The sequence below is a fragment of the Mus caroli genome, chromosome 19 (assembly GCF_900094665.2).
Source record: "Mus caroli chromosome 19, CAROLI_EIJ_v1.1, whole genome shotgun sequence".
Lineage (NCBI taxonomy): Eukaryota > Metazoa > Chordata > Mammalia > Rodentia > Muridae > Mus > Mus caroli.
The window spans coordinates 54,165,859-54,179,541 of NC_034588.1; the positions used below are offsets into that span (position 1 = coordinate 54,165,859).

The 13,683-nt window shown below is 41.4% G+C and overlaps 1 protein-coding gene across 1 annotated transcript in view; it reads left to right on the forward strand.

Moving 5' to 3' along the window:
• Atrnl1 (attractin like 1) overlaps positions 1 to 13,683 on the forward strand; it is a 515,328-nt gene that overhangs the window by 83,923 nt on the left and 417,722 nt on the right. Inside the window, exons 15-18 of the mRNA XM_021151617.2 lie at positions 980 to 1,161; positions 4,068 to 4,281; positions 6,669 to 6,857; positions 11,544 to 11,762. Of these exons, the coding sequence (XP_021007276.1) occupies positions 980 to 1,161; positions 4,068 to 4,281; positions 6,669 to 6,857; positions 11,544 to 11,762 (804 nt within the window). The remainder of the gene's footprint in view (positions 1 to 979; positions 1,162 to 4,067; positions 4,282 to 6,668; positions 6,858 to 11,543; positions 11,763 to 13,683) is intronic.

A 13,683-nucleotide genomic window follows, 5' to 3' on the forward strand; every position in this document is an offset into this window, starting at 1 on the left:
TATATGTGTGTGTGTGTGTGTATGTATGTGTGTGTATGTGTGTGTGTGTGTATTTGTGTGTATATGTGTGTGTATGTTTGTGTGTATATGTGTGTGTGTGTGTGTGTATGTATGTGTGTGTATATGTGTGTGTGTGTATGTGTGTGTATTTGTGTGTATGTGTAGTGTATTTGTGTGTATATGTGTGTATGTTTGTGTGTATATGTCTGTGTGTGTATGTGTGTTGGCTACAATTTGGTGGTTTCCACCCTTGGGTGGTTGTTTTATTTATTTATTTATTTTAAAATTTTTTTAAAGAACATTTGTTGTTATATTGGGTTTTTGTTTGTTTGTTTGTTTGTTTTTTTTGCTTTTTTGTTTTTTTGAGAAAGAACTTGGCATTGTGTAAGCAGAGAGGATCTGGAAGGACTTGTGGGAGGGAAAGAGTGTGATCAAAGTATAAACTTAAAAATTGTTTTCAGTAGTAACATAAAGTGATCTTTTGTAATATAATTAGGATAAATACAGTCGTGAGGGTTTTTTTGGAAAGTTCATGTGCTGATGACTAGATAACATGGAAATCTTTGGAGCTGAGGCAGGTAACAGGTATTGGAGAACCAGAGTTTATGTTGTTTAAGGACGCAGTAAAGGTCAGGCATGGTAGTGCATGCCTCTAATGAACTAGGGAGACAAAGGCAGGCGGATATCTATGAGTTCAAGATCAGCCTGGCCTACATAGTGAGTTCTCCTAACCCCGGGTGCTCAGTAGAAAGACCATTTTGATGAAACAAGCAAAATGACTTTAGCAAAGAATGGGGATTTTCTTTTTGTTCTTCACCGAACTATGTCCTAATCCTTGTTTAGCATGTTGAGAAAATGAAAAGTTCTGTTTAACAGATTTAAATGAACACAATGGTCACATGTATTATTTTGAAGTTGAAAGAGAAATAAACTTTTTTTGTGACGTAAAAGTAAGATGCAATTCTTTTCTCTTCCCTAGCTCACCTTTGTGGAGAAGGCTGGAATCATGTTGGGGACGCTTGTCTTCGAATCAATTCCAGTCGAGAAAGCTATGATAATGCCAAACTTTATTGCTATAACCTCAGTGGAAATCTCGCCTCCCTGACCACGTCCAAGGAGGTGGAGTTTGTGTTGGATGAAATACAGAAGTTCACACAGCAGGTAAGCCTTGGAACTCTGCACGAGATGGACATACATGGTGATCCATCATCTGGAGAAATGGTTTATTCTTTTAGTCTTTTAAAGTAAACGTTTCTCTGAAGGATGGAAAAAATACTTATTACACATGTATAAATAACCATTAGTGCGCTTGGTAGCCTACTGTGTATGAGAACTCAGAGATGCAAGGAGCTCTGTTCTCAGACAGAGAAAGAGGCGCTGCTCTCAGCCAGCCAGCCAGTGTTTGATTTAGGAGCTTCCAGTGTGAGGGCTGTGTGGTAGCTGGTGGGGAGACCTTTTGGTTTTTATGCTTAGACGTTTATTGTAAACGTATGGAGCATGCCAATGAGATGTTACTCTTTGTGACGCTAAGGGCTTCTTGTTTGCATGTGTGTCCCTGACAGTTACCACTCAGGACGAGAAAATCAGTGCTATTGATGTTCTGTCATCTGCACACTCACGTTTTCATGTTTTGAAGACACTACAATTTGTCATGAAAGCTCTGTTAGCTGTCCTGTGTGTAACATGAGTTATTTTTGGCTGTTACAAAATAAGCACACATCTTGTGACTTGAGTTCTGTATTCTAAGAATTCTTGTAGCTCCTTATTTCTATGGCCTGCTATTGTTGCCTATAAGGAGTGGATGGCACACTCTGATTGGCTGAGTCACACCATGTAAACCATGTTCTGTCTCTCTCGAAACAACTTCTTGCAGGAGTCCACAGTTGGAACTTGTTGAAGGTGACACTTCGTTGCGCATATCTCTATATAAAGTGAATTATAATTCCAAGGCATTGCCATTGCGCAGGCTTAAGATAACCCTTCTGTGGCCAATGAGGATCGACAAACTCATGCACTTTAAAGAGATATCTTGGGTCAAATGATCATTTACTTATCGGAAATGGCTAATGAAATGTTACAATGATTTATGGTGTGCGGCAGTAAATTTTCATAATATAGTAATTTATCTTTCGTTTCAACGGCCTGTCTGGCTCATTTACTGAGTAATAGTTACTTTAAATGTTTTATCACGGCCTTCATTTTTGTTTCTCTTCCTTTTCTTTCAGATTCTTATCATGATGAGTTAGGGAGTAATATTTCATTTTAAATGGCTTTTCCTTGCCATAGACGGCGAGGGAGCACAGGGAGAGTTGCTGTGACTTGAGCACATCATTAATCTGAGATATCTGGGCTGGATTGATTATATGACTAATGTTATTATAAAGTCCGATTTTTTAAAAAGGTAGCTTTTTAATATCTCAGAATAAATGTGTAAAATACATGATGCTTATTATGTGAAGCAACGTGTGATTTTGTGATCGGAAGCACTGTTGACACCAGCTCTGTCTCAGCATTAGTCCAGATAGTATAAAATAACTACTACTATATACTCTACTCTACTCTACTATACTACGGTATAAGATAAATATTCTACTCTAAGACTTTTGTTTATTCAATGTTATTGATTAATCGTTCTCTGTACTATATTCCTTTGACAATATGATATTTATTGTCAATGTGAAAAGTCATAAGATATTTTAATATTATCTAAGAACTATCTGTTGAGTATTCACGGTGTGAAACCCCGTACATTTACACACAGATTTAAAGGTGAACTTAACCTCCCTAGGACCATTTGAACAACACGAATACCATGATAAATACTTTATGTTCCTTTTTTTCCCCAATTTTTAATTAGATATTTTCTTCATTTACATTTCAAATGCTATCCCGAAAGTCCCCTATACCCTCCCCCAACCCTGCTCCCCTACCTACCCACTCCCACTTCTTGGCCCTGGCGTTCCCCTGTACTGGGGCATATAAAGTTTGCAAGACCATTATAGACTGAGATATAGTGACATTTTTCTCTATTCTGATATAATACATAAAAGAATTAAAAGGAATGATGCTTTGAAACAGCTTTCCATCGTAGTGACTGTTAAGTAGCTTAGTGATTATAAATTATCACGTGTTAAAAAGGAGATGTCCATAATCTAATTGAACACTGGGACTTGGATTTAGGATATATTTTTGCCTTTAAATAATAATTATGATAAATTGTATACATACAGAACCGATTTTGATTTTGATTTTTTGCTGGGTTTGAATGATAGTGAGACTATTCAGAATAGTTGTGTGGTTTTGTTCTACTTGTGTTTATCGGATTTTCAACATGGCAGCCAGACCTTGTCCAGTTCTTGTTCTTCTTGCTAATGGAACAGAGGATAGCGGCTTTCCTAAAATTGTATAAAAGTTTATGCATAGCAATGGCGAGTCCTTGTTATGACAGCTTCATTCAGAATCCATAAAGATTTGTTAATGTTGGTTTCTGTTGTTGCACAGTACAAATTCTAGATATATCTGTGGGTTCTTAAATCCATAACTGATTAAACCATATACCTGGTATCACTGGCTGTAGTAGCAGCTGTATGTTGAAGGCTGACATTTTACTCCCCTTTAGTTTGGTGGTGGTGATGTGTGTGTGTGTGTGCGCGCGTGTGCGCGTGTGTGTGAGATAGAATTTTACTGTGTACCACTGGCTGCCCTGGAACTCTGTGGAGACCAGCTTGACTCTGCCTGTTGAATGCTGGATTTAAAGGCATTTTGTAAACACATTTTGTTGGAAAGAAAACCAACACCAAAAACACAACCCCAAACGTGGAAGGGCTAGAAAGTCGTCCGACTTTGTAGCTAAGCTCAGAATCACTCAGTGCGTTCAGAGCAGTGTTGCAATCTGTGCCATCTCTCCAGATGGCGCAGAGATTATCATCAGAAGGAAAAGTGAACAGAAAGGTAGTTTTGTGTATTTTCAAATATAGTATTTAATGGCAATAAAGTTCTGGCTAGCCAATATCATGTAGTAGTTTTGCCTTTAGCCCCTGTCAACGCCCTGTATCCTACTGTTTCAGAAAGTGTCACCGTGGGTAGGCCTACGCAAGATCAACATATCCTACTGGGGATGGGAGGACATGTCTCCTTTCACAAATACAAGCCTGCAGTGGCTTCCTGGTGAGCCAAATGACTCTGGATTCTGTGCCTACTTAGAAAGGGCTGCAGTGGCAGGGTTAAAAGCAAACCCTTGCACATCCATGGCAGATGGACTCGTTTGTGAAAAGCCTGTAGGTAAGTCATCAAGCCACCAGCCTTTCTGTGCGTGTATGTTTTAGCTGTTGCCCAACCCTGCTTTGTAGACTGCAGTAACTTGTACTAACTGTTCATAATATTTATCCCTGATACTAGTTTTATTTATATATCCCCAGCTGTTTTTGTAACAGCTGGGGATCTTAGCATTAACTTGTAATGGTAAAAGCTTATTTTTATATAATTTCTTAAATTTTACTCATTTTTTTACAAAAGTGTTAAGTATTTATTTATTTTATTCTCTGTGTGTAGGTGTTTTAATTGCATATATATGTATTGTTGCAGGCATACCTGATACCTGTAAAGATTACAAGAGAGAGTCTGATCCCTTCTTCTGGACTTAGAGATGGTTATGAACCACTCTAAGAACTGTGTATTTTTTAAACCGAACATTTCTCATTCTTTATTCCCTCGGCCCCAGAAAGCACCATTGCGCTATCGCTGTGGCTCCGGAAACATGTGTGCATTTTGGGAACCAAACCCTGGTTTTCAGGAGGAAAAAGTGCTCTTAACTGCTGAGCCATTTCTCCAGCACACTGTATCGTTTGTATAATTTTTTTTTATTGATTGTTATGATGTTGTTTTGAACATATAGTTTTGGTTACAGTTTAGCAATACCCTTTTAATTCATTAGTCTTTTGCTTTTTATCAAGTACCGTTTGAAGGAAAGATTTATCTTTAAGTTTAAAGACTGAATAATTTTTAATCTTATAGCTGTATTGTTTTAGTTATCTGAAATTGAACGCTTTTTATTTCTTTTGAAATGGACTTTATTAAATGGGAGAAGTCTTTACATTCTTCTCAAATTGTATTCTTATTGCAGCTATGTGCATTTTATGAGAATTTACTGTTTTAACATGCTGTGAATGCACAGTTCTGAGGTTTTCAGTATGTCCGTCCCGTCTCCTTCTGTAACACTTAGTTTATTTGACAAAATTAGAACTGTGTTTTTTTTTTTTTTTTTGAGACAGGGTTTCTCTGTATAGCCCTGGCTGTCCTGGAACTCACTCTGTAGACCAGGCTGGCCTCGAACTCAGAAATCCGCCTGCTCTGCCTCCCAAGTGCTGGGATTAAAGGCGTGCGCCACCACGCCCAGAAGAACTGTGTATTTTTTAAACCGAACATTTCTCATTCTTTATTCCCTCTGCCCCAGAAAGCACCATTGCGATATCTCTGTGACTTGGGAGACGTTGTCCCTCGTGCTGTGCAGTCACAGTTTTCAGACCTGTGTGCTTGCTCTCCTTGCTCTCTTAGCATAAACCTTCAGAGTCCATCCACGTATGATCACGTCTCTCGCCTCAGGCGAAAGAAAACCTGCTGTGTCCGTAGGTCACCTTTTGCGTTCCTTCATCCTCCAGTGGGCGCTTGGGCTCCTCTGCTTTAGCGGTTAGAGCGAGGTTGCTGTTAAGGCCGAGCGTACAACTTTCTTCACCTTTGGTCCCACGGCGGGGCAGTGATGTCACGTCTTCCGGTGCACAGTCTGAGCGCAGTTGATTATCACAGAACGACTCTAGGTTTGATAGTTTGAAGTTTTGACTCACTTTCCCATGGCCCGCACCATTTTCTGTCCCCACTGGCAGTGCAGGCTCCAGATTTCCAGCATCCTTACCCACAGTTGACACTTCCTATTGTTTAGTTGTTAAAAATGATTCTCACCCTAATGTATACGATACATGGTGTAATTTTGTATTAAGATTTTATAGTAAGTTACATTTTTTTTCACTTGTTCAATGCTAAATACACACACCAAAGACGCAGTCACAGAACATTTACTTAAATAAGATGTGGAACATTTATGGAAAAACTTGTGACTGGGAAAGTCACACCGTGTTGGTTACAGGGTGTGAGGCGGCAGAGGGAGAAGACTCAGATTGCAGGACTGTTTGCAGTCTTCTTACACCTTAGGAAGAATTAAAAGATGAAAGGAGTGACAGATTTTCTAAATCAGCGCCAAATTAGTACAGCTTTTAAAATAATTTATGTCATGTAATAATGCTTCCATCCACCCAATGGAAACTTTGTTTTTGGTAAATAGTAAGACAGACAAAACCCAATCATTTGTGTTGAAGTGAAGTTACCAGGGGCCTGTAGAGATGCTCCAGTGGATGAGAGCACTGTCTGCGCCTCCAGGGGGCCACTTGGATTTGATTCTCAGAACCACACGGCAGCGCATAATTGTCTTCTACATTAGTTGTAGATCTGACGCCCTCCTCTCCTTCCGGCCCCTGCAGACACCAGGCGTGCCTGTGGGTGGCATACAGATTCAATTCAAAACACCCATATACTAACTAAGAAATAGAGATTAATTAATTAATTATAAAAAAACAAAGTAACCCCATGAGATGATTGCTGTTCTCGGTCCATTCCAGTAAGCCCAAATCAGAACGCGAGGCCGTGCAAGAAGCCGTGCTCCCTGAGGACCTCCTGTGCCAACTGCACGAGCAGCGGCATGGAGTGTATGTGGTGCAGCAGCACAAAGCGCTGCGTGGACTCCAACGCTTACATCATCTCCTTTCCCTACGGACAGTGCCTGGAGTGGCAGACTGCCACCTGCTCGCGTGAGTACGGACGGACAGACGACACTTAACACTCCAGGGCTATTGTAGAGAGGTCTCAGTCTCAAATATCTCCCTTAATCTCCTTAAAAAATTATTAAGGAAAACATCGAATGGGGGGCTGGCTTACAGTTTTGGAGGGTTAGTCCTTCGTCACCATGTCAGGGAGCCTGGGGGCAGGTAGGCAGGCTTGGCACTGAGAGCTTAATTCTGATTCACAAGCACTTGGGACAGGGACTGAAGGGTGGGGGCAGGAGAGAAAGAAATGCTTGGCCTGGTGTGGCCTCCTGCACCCTCACTGGTGACAAGCCTCCCTAATCCTTCCCGAATAGTGAGAACGAGGCTTTCAGATATTCTAACTGGGAGCCATGCATTCACATACATGAACCATGGGGCGCTTCTGCTTTTCTTCTTTTATTTGAAAATGGATTTTTTTTTCTTACATAACACATCTTGATTAGTTTCTCCTCTACTCCCAGTTCTTCCCCCACCTCCTGGTATGATATGATATAATAAAAACTGACATCTCAGAATTGGCCAAATAGACAGAAGAAAAAAAAGTGAGGGAGAAAGTATAGCAACCAGAGACCCACTTGTTCACACACCCAGGAATCCCATAAAAACACTAAACTGAAGGTCATAATAAAGATACAGAGGACCTGGTACAGACCTGTGTAGACCCTGCATGTGCACATGTAATGGATGAATGTAATCTACCACGTAAACAGACCGAAAGACAAAAACCACATGATCAGCTCATTAGATGCAGGAAAGGCCTGTGACAAAACCCAGCATCCTTGCATGACAAAAGTCCTAGAGAGATTAGGGATAGGAGGGACATACCGAATCATAATGGAGGCAGTTTATGGTAAGCCCATATCCAACCAACATCAGTTTAAATGGAGAGAAATTCAAAGCAATTCCACTAAAATCTGGGACAAGGCAAGGCTGTCCACTCTTTCCATACCTATTCAATACAGCACTCAAAGTTTTAGTTAGATCAATAATACAGCTGAGGGAGATAACGAGGTTGCCACTTGGAAAGGAAGATCTCAAAGTATCTTTATTTGCAGATGATCTGATCCTATACATAAATGACCCTAAAAATCCCACTGGGAAACTCCTACAGTGATAACATTTTTAGTCAAGTATTTAGCTACAAGATTGACTGGCAAAAACCAGTAGCGTATCCTTGTCTGTGCAAATGACAAACCCAGAGAAGGAAATCTGGGAAATTACATCCTTCACAATGGCCTCAAATAATGTAACATATCCCGGGGGCCACTAACCAAGCAAGCAGAAGACTTGTATAATAAAAGCTTTAAGACTCTGGTGAGAGAAGTTGAAGAAGATATCAGAACATGGGAAGATCTCCCATGCTCAAGGTTGGTAGGACTGATATAGTAAAAATGATCCTCCTGCCAATAGCCATCTGCAGATACAGTGCAATCCCCATCAGAATTCTAAGACAAATTTTCACAGATCTTGACAGGACAATTTCCAGCTTCTTGATACAGGATGTGTGGCAGATAGGTCCTGGCACAAAAGCAGACCTATTGATTAGTGGAATTGAAGACCCAGATGTATATCCACACATCTATGAACACCTGATTTTTGGTGAAGCGTGAAAAAGACAGCATCTTTAGCAAATGGTGCTGGCCAAAGTGGGTGTAGAAGAATGCAAATAGATCTATCCCTACCACTCTGCACAGGACTCCACTACAGATTCTTCAAAGACTGCAACAGAAAACCAGATACACAGAACCTGACAGAAGACATCCCTAGCGGTGGTAGTTGGCTAGGTTTCAAGTCCCAGGCACACTGTCCCTCCTGTCCCTCCTGCCTTAGGTCAGTCAGAGAGCATTTGGTTGCCACCACCATGTGAGTGTCACTAAGGTTCTCTCAGGGTTATCACATCGTGATGTTTGTGAGTGGCTGGTAGGCATCACAGCTGGGTAGGGCAGTTGCTTGCTTCCCTCCCTTGGCAACCTGTATGGCTGCTTCTGCTACTGCAAAGTCTAGAACCCAGGGAGGAGGCCTTCACCTCAGATTCACCCAGCTTGGCTTCCCTTGGTCTTGTGTTTGAAGTGCATGACACATTTTCCCTTATGGTTTCTAAGAAATCTTTGTTAATAACTGGAATTATTAACAGTGTTCTTTCAGTAATTAGATACTTTATCTGTAAAAATGGCTGTCAAGGGCATTATTTACAGAAATAATAGAAGATTTATTGCTTGATATAGAAATTTCAATAAAAATGAAATTAAAATGTAAGGGAGATTAAGAAGTCTGTTTATGCAATGTATCTCAGAAATCTGTATCTTTCAATGTTGTGTGGATTCCATAAATATGCTTATTAATTAGTCACTCGTATTGTTTCTTTTGTGATACTTGGAAGACTTAGGTTCTCAAGCAAACTCAACAAGCAGTTTGCCAGTGAGCTATGTTACCAGCAGATATCTTTAGCAAGAATTTTATGTCAATTCATATTATTTAATTAAGTCCCTTCCTCCCCACATTCTGAGGGCTAGGAATCCAAACCAGGGCTTTGTATACTCTAGGTCCAATATAAAATCTATGTTTTCCCTTGACAGTTGAGAAAGGTAATTATTTTTAAAATTTGAGAATTTCTTACCAGTTCAAATACTTTAACACATTTAATAAGCCCTATTGAGTAATTTATAACACAATTTCCAAAAACTCAAATAAAATTTAAAAATTATGCCAAGTTTCTGTATTTTATACAATGGTCTCTGTATTGTTCTTAAGTTTAGGAAAATTCGCACAATGTATATAAGCTTTCAGGTGATGTTATTTTCTGACATGAAAAGAAAAGAAAAAATTTAGGACCACGAGTTCCTGAGTCACTATTTCCCAAGGATGGATTTCCAGTAAAAATTTTAACACTATTTATTGCTTTGTAGCTCTGAACGAAACCAGTGCCACCTTGCTTCATGGTTCTTTTTCTAAAGTGAAATATAGGAGCTAGAATATTTCTCTGAACATGGAATTTTGTCAGCTGTTCTTAAAGCTGAAATGTACTTCAGAAATAAAATAGGAGGTTAGGATTTTCTTCCCCAGTCAGTACAGACATATAGGATTCTTTAATCCAAGAATCCTCTACTTGTCTCGAAAGTCTTCACAGCAGTGTTGTTCTGAGGACAGTTTAATTTATCTAACATGTAAGGGATGTTCTACTTATAGGACCTTAAAAAGATAATTCTAAGGCGCCGTCATTTCCCCAGGGTACAGGTTAGTCTGTAAGTCCATCAGCCGCTGTGGACTGTCTTGGGTCTGACACCTTCAGTTCTATGTCTTCACACGACAGTCAGTAATTGGAATATCACAGCAACACAACTGTAGCTATGTGAGGTTTGATAGTTTTTATTATTTCTCATTGACTTTAAAGTAAACCCATACAGTGTTGAAGATAATCAACGTAACTGTCGACAATTATGGCAAGTATCAGTATCATAACATATAAGGGGTTTGCTTCAAATCAAGGACACTAAGGACGACGGATATGACGATGCACGATGTGTTCAGCTGCCTAATATCTCTTAAAGGGACCGACATTTACCATTATGCATCGGGAACATGTAACTTCCTCCCCCGTCTCTTATTAAAAACAGATTATTTTCTCATACAATATATCCTGATTACAGTTTCTCCTCACCTCTCCTCTGTGCCCCTCTTCTCCCCTCCCTTCCCCTCCCCTCCTCTCCCCTGCCCTCTGGATTCACTCTCTTTCTGTCTCTCAGAAAAGAGTAGGCTTCTAAGAGAAAACAACCAAACATGATAAAATAAAACAAAAAGCATCACATTGAAGCTGGACCAGAGAAGAGAAAGAGAAGGGAAAGAGCCCCGAGGGCAAGCACAAGAATCAGAGACCCCCTTACATCACACACTCTAAGTACTAAGCTGAAAGCTGTAAATATACACGGAGGACCTGGTCCAGACCCAAGTATGCCCTGCGCTTGCTGCTTCAGACTCATATGAGCTTGCTAGGTTGCTTGAGAGGGCCTTGTTCTCCATCTTTTCTGGCTCTTATACTCTTTCTGAAGAGCTCTGAGGGAGAGTGTTGATGGAGCCATCTCATTTAGAGCTGTGTGTTCCAAGAACCCAGGAAGATGTAACTTCAAAAAAGAGAACACTTTATCCCCATGAATTACCTGTCTATAAAGTTAAACAAGTGAATACTGTGTTTTATTTCTTATTACAATTTGAGATGGGTCTTATTTGCTGTTTCCTCACACCCAGTGTCCAAGGTTCTTGGCCCTCAAACAGCTCACAGCAGATGAAATCCTCCGTGAATCCTTGAACCATTTGCTGCTGAGTTTCAGGTGTTTTCTCAGTGTCCCATTACAGGCAAGATACTCAGGAATCTTTAAGTACTGCTTTAGCCTTTTCCTGCGTCATGGGTAATATGTTTCTCTGTCTTTCTTCTTAACATTGAATTTATCTTCTCTTTGTTCTTGATATGTACTATGTATACATGTGTGCATATTTATTTGTGCATATATCTATGTGTATGATGAGTTTTTCATATCTTAGATATTTCTGCAAAAGCATTTCTATTAACTACAGATGACATTTTAGTGTTTTTATTTCTTGTCAGGCTTTTCTGAAGCGTAAGTTCTGCTTGATTCTGAAAGTCACACTTTTGTTTTCAATGCTTCCACCCTGCAGCTCAGAATTGTTCTGGGTTAAGAACCTGTGGACAGTGCTTGGAGCAGCCTGGGTGTGGCTGGTGCAATGATCCTAGTAACACAGGAAGAGGCTATTGCATCGAAGGGTCTTCCCGGGGCCCAATGAAACTCGCGGGGGTCCACAACAGCGAAGTGGTTCTTGACACCAGCCTCTGCCCCAAGGAGAAGAACTACGAGTGGTCTTTTATCCAGTGTCCAGGTAACATGAGTTTCCTGTCTGCATGAACGCATGGGTGTGTTCCTGTTTGTATCGCTACGATATCCTAGAATTCTCCTGTTCTTCCGTGGACAGTGTGGATGCAATGGACTGAACACCCATGGTAGATTCACAGCGCCTTAGAGTCAGGTAGATTCAAATGCCACCAGGGATATTCACGCTATTCAAACTTGAAGATCACCTTGGAGTTTGTCAGGGGCTCTCCGCATCTTTCTGTATTCCTCACTCTGTGCCTGTGTATTCTGGAAGAGAGTTTAGCTTGAAAACTTTATTCAATTCACGTTTGCTGAGTACTTACTGTGGGCTAAAAGGTATATGTAGTGTTTTAGCCACAAGGTACAGAGAAGTTAATGAACTGGCTTAAAGATCATGGAGAATACGGATTGACATGAGAATTTATTGAAATAAATGAAACTCATGAGGTCATATGGTAGACAAGTACTAATAAATGAAGAATGGGGTTGAGACTCGCTGTTAGAAAGTCTGGCTTTGCTGCCACATTAACGTCAGTGAAGGCCTGAAGGAGAAGAAGAGAGGTATTATGGATAGGACAGAGGAGGTGACAGGTGGGGGCAAGGATATCTGTGCGATGTCACAGAGGAGCTGACAGGTGGGGGCAAGGACTCCTGTGTGACATCACAGAGGAAGTGACAGGTGGGGGCAAGGCCACCTGTGTGATGTCACAGGAGAGGCAGCAGGTGGGGGCAAGGCCACCTGTGTGATGTCACAGAGGAGGCAGCAGGTGGGAGCAAGGATACCTGTGTGATGTCACAGGAGAGGCAGCAGGTGGGGGCAAGGCCACCTGTGTGATGCCACAGAGGAGCTGACAGGTGGGGGCAAGGACACCTGTGTGACATTACAGAGGAGACAGCAGGTGGGGGCAAGGCCATCTGTGTGATGTCACAGAAGAGGCAGCAGGTTGGGGAAAGGCCACCTATGTGATGCCACAGAAGAGGTGACAGGTGGGGGCAAGGACACCTGTGTGACATCACAGAAGAGGCAGCAGGTGGGGGCAAGGATATTTGTGTGATGCCACAGAGGAGCTGACAGGTGGGGGCAAGGAAACCTGTGTGATGTCACAAAGGAGGCAGCAGGTGGGGGCAAGGCCACCTGTGTGATGTCACAGAGGAGGTAGCAGGTGGGGGCAAGGCCACTTGTGTGATGTCACAGGAGCTGACAGGTAGGGGCAAGGCCACCTGTGTGATGTCACAAAGGAGGCAGCAGGTGGGGGCAAGGCCACCTGTGTGACATCACAGAGGTGCTGACAGGTGGGGGCAAGGTCCTTTATTTAGGGCTGCTTCTAATAGGTATAAATGAAGGAATGAAGAGAACCTAAAACAGAGCAATAATATATATGCTATTAGGCTGGCTACCACATAAAAGTGTGGCCCTCAGAGCCATTGGGATTGGAAAGAGCCCTGATAGACACTCAAGGACACTCTTGTTCCCCTGAGGCTGGGCGTTTATCTACTGCTGCATCGATTCCTGATACTTTATGGGTACTAGAAGGCCTGCACTTCTGAGCATATCCAGGATTCTGACTTTTGCCTTGGGACCAGGGAAAGCCCTGAGGCAGAACAGTTAAGAGCTTCCCAGAGACTGATGGGATGCTCATGCTACAGCACTGAGACCATAGAGCAAACAAAAGACCAAAACAGACCAGCAGCAGCAGTCACAGCAGAAAGACGAAACTCAGAGTGCTGTGGCTGCATTTGAAGTGTAAGTTGCTTACCAAGAGATCAAGTACATATCCTTCAAACCTCATGAACATACCTAGTACATACACTTCTAAACCACATAACAATACCTAGTACATACACCTCTAATCCATATGAACATGCCTAGTACATACACCTCTAAACCACATGAACATACCTAGTACATACACCTCTAAACTGCATTT